The sequence below is a fragment of the Orycteropus afer genome, unplaced genomic scaffold (genome assembly GCF_000298275.1).
Source record: "Orycteropus afer afer isolate SDZICR_OR568_19922 unplaced genomic scaffold, OryAfe1.0 scaffold00214, whole genome shotgun sequence".
NCBI lineage: Eukaryota > Metazoa > Chordata > Mammalia > Tubulidentata > Orycteropodidae > Orycteropus > Orycteropus afer.
Window position 1 is genome coordinate 3,053,393 of NW_006921801.1, and position 9,373 is coordinate 3,062,765.

Consider the following 9,373-nt stretch of genomic DNA (forward strand, 5'->3'; position numbering starts at 1 on the left):
CTCACAAGTACTTGATCTATTGGTGGTGCTATTTCACGTATTAATGTTGCCACCTCACACCACAGATTAGCAGGGCCCTCTTTACTAACAGACGCAGGGTCACTAGTGTCTTTAAGATTAATCAAACTGGAGAACCAATCTAGGAAGCCCATCCTTATGATTTTGTCTCTCTAGAACCATCTTGGTACCAAATGTGTTAGACTGGGTTCTCTAGAGAAACAAAGACCAGTAAAGTTTATATATGTGTATATATAGAGAGAAATTTATCTTAGGAAAATGGCTCACGCACTTATAGAAGCTGGCAAGTCCAAAGTTCCTGGATCAACATCAAGCTGGAGGCTTTTCCTGGCTCTTGCAACCACAGGGGCTGAGGAGCTCAAGGCTGGCAGGCAGTACTGGCTGTTGACTCCAACAAATGACAAATCCAAGATCTCCAGGCTGAATGGTGGACTGTTCACTCATGGACAGTTGTAGGCAGCACAACAGAATCCTGATCCACAGAAGAATGTCTCTTCCCAGGATGTCCTTGGATATACTGGAAATAGGCCACACCCCTAGGGAAACTCCCTTCAACAGATTGGCCACTCAGAACATAGTCATCTGATCCCATCATGGGAATAACCACACCACAACAGCTCAAACCACACAGAATTGTGGTGGAGCCAAGTTAACACACAGCTCCAACTATCACACCAGTGCATATAAAAGTTATGTTTACGCTATACTGTAGTCTAGTAAGTGTGACTTCTTGTTGTTGTTGTTATGTGCGGTTGAGTTGGCCCTGACTCACAGCGACCCCTCCTTGGGTTGCCGAGGCAGTATCACTATGAAAGTAGATTGCCCAACCTTCCTTCCAAGGAGTGGCTGGTGGGTTTGAACCTCCAGCCTTCTGGTTAGCAGTCAGGTGCCTTAGGCACTATGCTACTAGAGCTCCCACTAAGTGTGACTAACACTATGGAAATTTTGAAATATTGTGAAGATTACCAAAATGTGACACAAAGACACAAAATGAGCACATGCTGTTGGAAAAATGGCCCCAATAGATTTGCTTGACACAGGGTTGCCACAAATCTTCAGTTTGTAAAAAACACAGTATCTGTAAAGTGCAGTAAAGCAAAGCACAATAATGAGGTATGCCTGTATATGTGTTTAAATATGCTTATTATATATGGCCCAAAACTGACTTTTTCACTTGCTTTATACTACTATAGGTTGTAAATTTAAAGATGTTAGAAGAAATATCCAAAAAGATACAGGTATGTATAATATGAGACAACCATACTAAAATATTCTCTTAATAACATTGAAAAATCCCTTTGTCTAAAGGAACAAACTGTATAGCCTCTTCTTGATATACCAAATAAACATTAAATATTTTGTGAAGTTTCAAACTATGGACTTAGTGTGATGTGTGAAGAGGTATTTATGAAGGGCACAGAGAACTCAGTACTTACCTAAACATGGTATTCTTTTTACTGATTGTTGTAATTACATTATACATATAAACTGCACAATATTAGTATGTAAGTTGTGGGAGGAAATGAGTAAATAGAAAACTGACACATGTGTTGACCAAATCTTTTAACGTACTGTTCCTTGCAGGCTTGATTGTGGTAGTAAAAATTAAGCCTGAGCTGGGAACCCAGAGATTATAGTGAAATTGTCCATCCTGTCCATCGCTCCCAACAAGGTGGGAAGGACGAAGCGGGGACTGATCTTTGCATGCCCAAGGATGTGCATATCACTATAGCCTGAGGTCTGATCATCCTACAACTATTCCGATAATCTACTCCAGTCTGGAATTTACTTATTACTTGATTCTAACACACGTGGATTTTCAAAATATTTTATTCTGGTTAGCCTGGACTGTCTCAAGTCTAAAAGGCCTACAACTACCCTTATAAATATGCCAAAGTTAAAAAGTGTATATATATATAAAATTGCTTGATTTTGACTAATAAAGACTTTTTAAATCATAAAATACTTTTTCTGATTGTTCTGGAATATCAGTTTACTAATGTATTTCTTTATTTTTTACCTACCAAAAAAGATTTAAGTGACTAACTATTCTGGTTACCTAGTGCTGCACTGATAAGCATATATACTACAAATGGGATGGCCTGAACAAACAGGAGTTTATTCTTACAATTTGGAGGCTTTAAGTCCAAGTTCAAAGTGCCAGGCTCTAAGGGCTGGGTGAAAGTCCCTCAGCCTTGGGCTTCAACTCTGCCTTCAGCTCCCGGCCCACTGGAACTAGAGGCTTTTCTTCACTCAGACAGGTGCTGGCAACTGAGGCTGCCAAGCCCAAGGTTGACAAGTAAAAAGGCACAGTCCCAATGTTACCAAACCACATGGCAGGCCATTAATTTAAGTCCATTATAAGTCCCCAGGTCGTCAGAGCATGGTAGGCTGCTGAACAATGACATAGCTACACGCAGGGTCCAGGTATGCCATAAGCTAGAGACCATTTCCAAAGCTATTTCTTAAATACAAGAAGCAGACCACATACCCAATGGCAGCTATTCAGCTGCTGTCAATAGGTTCAACCATGGTGTTGATTACCAGTTCTCACCATGGGAAATAACTACCACCAGCTGCCCAGCCACTCAACCAGGCCTAGCAAAGTTGACACAGAAACATAACCACCACACTAACAGATTAGTTGACCTTTGCAGAGTTTGTGCAGATTTTCTGCTTTAGACGTACCCACTATCACAATGGTAGAAACTTCCATTTAGAGAACACTTAAGTCATAAGAAAAATATAATTTAAACCATTGGTTTAAATCTTGCGTATTTTGGAAAACCCTGTTCATTTAGGATCTTCTGTAGAATAGGTTTTCATTTTTTAAAAAATGTATGTGTGTATTTTTTTAAATGTATACACACACACACATATACATATATTTCCCCCCAAGTGTTTGATGGCTAAGACTTACAGTCTCCCTGCAGCAGTTCCACTATGATACCACCTCACACTCCTTTCTAGAATAGTTTAAAAACTGTGTTTGATAAAAACTATCTAGTATGTACAAGAGGCAACTAGAAAACCACCTGTTCTCTTAAATGGTGGTATGGTCACTAGAAGTTAAATCTCATGACATATAAAAATATAATAGCAGCATCTAGAGCAGCACTGTCCAACAGAAATATCATAGGAGGCACAAGGGAAGCTATATATGTAACTTTATGTTTCTAGTTGCAACATTAAAATAAGTAATAAGAAACAGGTAAAATTCTAGTAATATATTTAACCTAGTATATTCCCAAATATTACTCATTTCAACATGTTATCAGTATAAAATCATTGATAGTTTACATTTTTCTTGTATGTAGTCTTTGAAATGAGATGTGTATTTTACACATATATAAATCTCAAAATGGATTAGCTGCATTTCAAGTGCTCAGTAGCCATGTAGGGTGAGTGACTACCATATTGGACAGGGCAGATCTAGAGTTTCATGAGAAAGAGCAATTTGTACTTAAACAGCTCAGTGTCCTTGGATTTGCGAAGTGTTAGTGAGGGTAGGCCCTCAGACCGGCCAGAATTTAACACACTGCCATCAAGTCAGATTCCACTCATAGTGACTCCTCCTTGGGTTTCTGAGGTGGTATCACTATGGAATTAGATTGCCAGCCTTCCTCCTGAGGAGTGGCTGGTGGGTTTAAACCGCCAACCTTCTGGTTAGCAGTCAAATGCCGTAGGCACTAGTTTTTCATTTTAAACCAAATGCTCTATAGTGAATACTGCCATTAGGAAGTTCCAGTATATAGAATGTCCTACAGTAAGACTGCTTAGTTCATATCATAGTGAAATTAGCTAAGTCAAACAATTTTAATACAGTGAATGCTTTATTTTCTAGAGAGCTAGTCCATAAAAGTAAATATGTGGTATGTGGTACATTGCAAATGTAAGGAGGATCTAAGGCTTTGAGTATGTGGTACTGAAGGAGAAACAAACAACAAAGTGATGAAGTTCGTAAACATGGCTGATTTGTGAGAAAAAGAAAGATAAATGTGCTATCATTCCTTTGCAAGAGTTGACTGTGAAATATTGGATGGCTTTTTTATTTATTCTAAAGTAGTGTTGCAAAATATTTCAAGAGCAGCAATATAATTGACTCATCTTTGAGTATAAGGCATTTTCACTTAAAAAGTCAGGTTTAATTTTAACCACTTTTTGGTTCATATGTTTCTAGTTCCTATTTTGTGCTTAGTGACTTGATTTTTACCCTAGTTTGAAAATAGATCAATGTTGTATTAGAGTATCAATGAAACCTTTAAATGTGTAGCTTATCATTTGTTGTTTACTTAGTTTGACTTAAGAAACTTAACTCCACATCCTCCCTCTTGACCTTAAATTGTAATGTGTGTGTCTGTGTCTGTGTCTCTGTGTGTATCTTGGTCTATTGGCAGAAGAACTAAAGAGCTATGGTATACAAGACATATTTGTTTTCTGCACCAGAGGGGAGCTGTCAAAATACAGAGTCCCAAACCTTTTGGACCTCTACCAGCAGTATGGAATTATCTCTCATCATCATCCAATCCCAGATGGCGGGACTCCTGACATAGCCAGCTGCTGTGAAATAATGGAGGCACTTGCAGTCTGCCTTAAAAATAACCGAAAAACCTTAATACAGTACGTTTTCTTTTTTCATATACTAAATGTGAAATGTCCCAGTCAAAATGATTTCTCGAATTACTGCTTCCTTATTTTGTTATTACCCTCATAGTTTGTTGCAATGATTAAAATGAGATAATGCATCAGCATTACTGGCACGATGACAAGTACAGAGCTGTCGTTAGGTGCCATCGAGTCGGCTCTGACTCATGGCGACCCCGCGTACAACAGGGTGAAACTGCCCGGTCGTGCGCCAGCCTCATGTTCCTTTTATTTGCTATTATTTTTGAAAAATAAAGACACTAAATGAGTAGATTTGGAAATTTTAAAAGTAGGAATACAGGCTTTTTTTTTTTTTCCTTTTTTTCTTTTCCTTTTATTACAGTTTTGGTCCCCAAAAAAAAGGTTTAGTTGCTTCCAACAGCAAGAAAGTCAATTTTTTAAAAATTAACAACAATAACTCACTGCCATGGAGTCGGATCCAACTCATAGCAACCCCTTCTTGGGTTTCTGGGTGATATCACTATGGAAGTAGATTGTCCAACCTTCCTTCCAAGGAGTAGCTCCATTTTGAACCGCCAGCCTTCTGGTTAGCAGTCAAATGTGTTAGGTACTATGCTACCAGACAGCAACCAAGAAATCATATCTAAGCAATGAGCAATCTTAGAAATTCTACTTGAAAATTACATTTGATGAATTTGCTACCAAAATGAAAGAGGAGGAATCACTGTTTGTCAATAGCTATTATAAAATGAGCTGCTGGTATGAAAGTTTAAAGCAAAATAAAATGAGTTCATTTTATTTTGCTTTGTTTTCAAGGAAAAATGAGAAAAGAAAAAAGTTGCCTAGAGAAAGGCAGACGAGTGTGGCAGTCGGCAGCAGACAGGAGTAATGGGGAGATCACAAGTGGTGCTGTAGCTACTGATGCGCCAGAAGGAGTGAGACCTGCAGAGCAGAGCCAGCCCGGGGAGAAAACTAGGCCATCGCTGTCCTGCGTGTACTTTGTGTGTCCTAATGCACCACCCAGTCCTTTCCAGAACAAGGGAGTGTGATAGTTTGATGCCTGAAAAGTGATACGGTCACTAAAGACATTACCCTGAGCTAGAGGAAAATTGACTATACCAAATAACTGTGTTGTTGGGGGACATCTAGTAAAAGGGCAAGCCCTGCCAACATCCCTCCTGAAACCCATAGCCCAGGGGCATCGTACCAACTAGTACATGGATCTTTGGGGACACACACCAGTTTATGGCCAAACTAAACTCTGATAAAAAGAAAACTATAACTTGCAGAGTAGGGAATAAAGAACGAAAAGCCATCCCACATGCTACTTTCCAAATTTTCTCTAGGAAAAATAATCTTTCAACTAGTACCAATTGTAAACGCAAAATTTCAGAATAAATACAGTCGTCTGTGTACCATTTTCTGAAAACTGTAAATAAAATACTATATTAGTTGAATATGAAAATGTTATCAACCCATTTTCCAGACCAATTCTGGATTTTTCAAATTTTTTGAAAGGTGTCTCCACTGAAAATTTTCCAGAGATCAAACTAGCTCAGTTTAGCAAAGCTTAACATATTCTACTCTAGCAGGTTCCGGCAAACCAAATGCTCCGATGTCAGAATACAAACCAGAGGGACAGATGTTGAATGCTTCAAGTTCCTATAAAATAAAGAATCTGACATCTAGAAATTTTCATTGTCCTAGAGCTTTCAAAGGTATCCTATAGTGGTTGCTTACAGATTACAAGCTAATGTTTAGACAAGACAGTTTTCTATCTATTGTGCCATCTTTGCATGCCTGCATTACCAGACAGCTATAGAGCTCTCAGAAACAAGGTCCAGTAACCTTTTTTCACTATTCTGTTGTCTACTGGTATCATCCCACTGGTTCTGCCTTGACATTTTCAGTCCTTTATAAAATCAGTTAACACTGCTTGTCTACTGTGAGAATACACTGAGAATTACAAAACAAGGTGCAATTCCTACCCTCAGGAGCCCCAAGCTAACACCTCCAGCATGTACAATGAGACCTGCATAAGGACCAGGGGTGGGAGGAGAGGGGAGGAAACACCGCAAAAATAATTTTTAAAAAGAGTATTTTCTTATAACTCAAAAAAAAAAAAAGACCTACACAAGGTCTGTATAAGGTAACACACAGGACAGCAGTCATTTCTGTGGGGACACAGAGGCATCTTGGACAATGAATTTGAACTGGGCTTTGAATGATGAGTAAGAATTCATCTGTTAGACCAAGGAGAAAAGATAAAGGCAACAAGAGATATAAAGTAGTATCAATCTTAAAGGAAAGCATTGACGTGTCCTACCTCTCTATGCTTTTGTGTGCTAGATTCAGACCTTCTGAAACAGGCCTGCACCTGGGATGCTTTGTAGAAAGCAAGTTCATGAATAACTCCAGGAGCCAGTCCTATGTCTCACATCTTATCCATGTATCTAATGAGCCCTTGTGGTGCAACAGTTAAGCTCTTGGCTGCTAACCAAAAGGTTGGTAATTCGAACCCACCCGGTGGTTCCTAAGGGGAAAGACCTAGTGATCTGCTTCCACAAAGATTCCAGCCTGGGAAACCCTATGGGGCAGTTCTACTCAGTCTCATGGGGTTGCTATGAGTTGGAAATCAACAGCACCTCACAACACACATGTATCTGCACCTGTATCTACATTGCAGCAATTGATGTTCATTATGATGTCACTGCAGGAGGTTCATTATACCATCTAAGTTAGGAGGTGTGTATTTTTTAGGATCTTGGAAAATGATTAAATGATGTTACTGCTTTGAGAGTTAACTCTTCATTTTAATGAGCATTCAGTTATGCAGAATGCCCATTCTTCACAGTGCTACATAATAGCAGCTCTAACATTGATTTGCTTTTTACTCTTTGTAAATGTTACTTCATTTAATCCTTATGATGGAATCCCTTGGCCATGCACAGTGTTAACATGCTTGGCTGCTAACCAGAATGGTGGAGGTTCAAGTCTACCCAGAAAGCCTGAACGGGCTGTCCATCTACTTGCAAAAAATCAGATGATGAAACTACTATGGGACACATACGGAGTCATCATGAGTCAGAATTGACTCAACAGTTAACTGGTGTTTTATGATGCAGACACTATTGCCATCATTATTTTATAGATAAGAAAGCTGGAGCCCAAAGAGATTAAATAACTTACTTAGGTTCACACATCTAGGAAATGGCAGAGCCAAGATTCAAACCCAGGCAGTGGAGCTCCAGACTCCATACTCTTAATCTCCATGATACACTGCCTGTCTATCCTTTTAGATTAAAAAGTGTTGTTATCTATACAGCAATCGTCCCACAACCACTAAATGTTTTGCTTAGAATCCTCAAAATGACAGTTAATAATAGTCTGATTTCTACCTATTTAGAAACATGTTTCACCTCTCAGATGTGGTCCTGAGGTTTGAAAAGATCAATAAAAAGCTCTGCATACCCTGACCCTTATGGGCATTGAGAATACTTCCTGACAGATAAATTAAGCACATTTTGCTCTTGATTATTTCAAAAATGTTCATTAATCTCTATGTGTGAGTCATGGTGCTTATACACAAGGCAAGAAGAGCAAATCTAATTGTAACAGGATGAAATGAAAATGTACTAACTTCAAAACTTTCCCTTTCAGCTGTTACGGAGGACTTGGGAGATCTTGTCTTGGTAAGAAATGTCTTTTCATTCGGGTTTTTATTTTTTTTTTAGCTTGAAAAAAGGCAAACACCTGGTTCTGGGCCATAGCCTCACTTTGGAATAAAATAAAACAATATAACTCTGCTAAAGTCCAAAGGATCACTTAAGGCCCTGAACTTGTTTCTGAGAAAGCTTAAATGAGAGTAGGAGGTATTTTCAGCATTGTTTTTAGAGGATCCTGCAAAACCTAATCTACCACCTGCATTCTTGTTTTGTTTGCTAATGTTCGCCCCATGCAGGTGTTATGATACTGACAATAACTTCTAAATAATACCCATGAGTTACTTAAGTATGAAAACCAAAGTTGATTACTGTATGTTAATTTGATTTCTTTAATATGTTAAAAAAAAGTCATACTGTAGTAACAGTTACTCATTTTAGTGTTGGACATCATCAAAATTAAAAACTTTCGTGCTTCAAAAGACACTACCAAGAAAATGAAAAGACAACTCACAGACTGGGAAAAAACATTTGCAAATAATATATCTGATAAAGGACTTGTATCTAGAATATTAAATAATTCTTACAACTCAATAATAAAATGACAGATGATCCAACTTTTAAAGAAATCTGAGTAGACATTTCCCCAAATAAGATATACAGAGGGAAAATAAACATGAAAAGATGCTCAACATCTACTAATCATCAGGGACACACAAATCAAAACTACAGTGAGATACCACCTAACACCCACTGGGATGGCTAGAACCAAAATGTTTAATAGCAAGTGTCATCGAGTATGTAGAGAAAGCAGTACCTCATATACTGCTGGGGGGAATGTAAAGTGGCACAGCCACTTTAGAAAACAGTCTGGCGGTTCCTCAAAAAGTTCAACTTAGTCACCAAATGACCCAGCAATTCTACTCCTAGTTATGAAAAGATAGGTCCAAGCAGAAACTTGTATACAAATGTTTCTGACAGTATTATTGCTAATAGCCAAAGGGTAGAAGGGAGCTCTGGTAGCATAGTGCCTAAGGCACTTGACTGCTAACCAGAAGGCTGGAGGTTCAAACCCACCAGCCACTCCT

The 9,373-nt window shown here is 38.6% G+C and overlaps 1 protein-coding gene across 1 annotated transcript in view; it reads left to right on the plus strand.

The window, feature by feature from the left end:
• Nucleotides 1-9,373, plus strand: part of CDKN3 (cyclin dependent kinase inhibitor 3) — a 24,112-nt gene that overhangs the window by 10,458 nt on the left and 4,281 nt on the right. Inside the window, exons 4-6 of the mRNA XM_007948346.2 lie at nt 1,212-1,256; nt 4,416-4,638; nt 8,284-8,315. Coding sequence (XP_007946537.1) covers nt 1,212-1,256; nt 4,416-4,638; nt 8,284-8,315 — 300 coding nt within the window. The remainder of the gene's footprint in view (nt 1-1,211; nt 1,257-4,415; nt 4,639-8,283; nt 8,316-9,373) is intronic.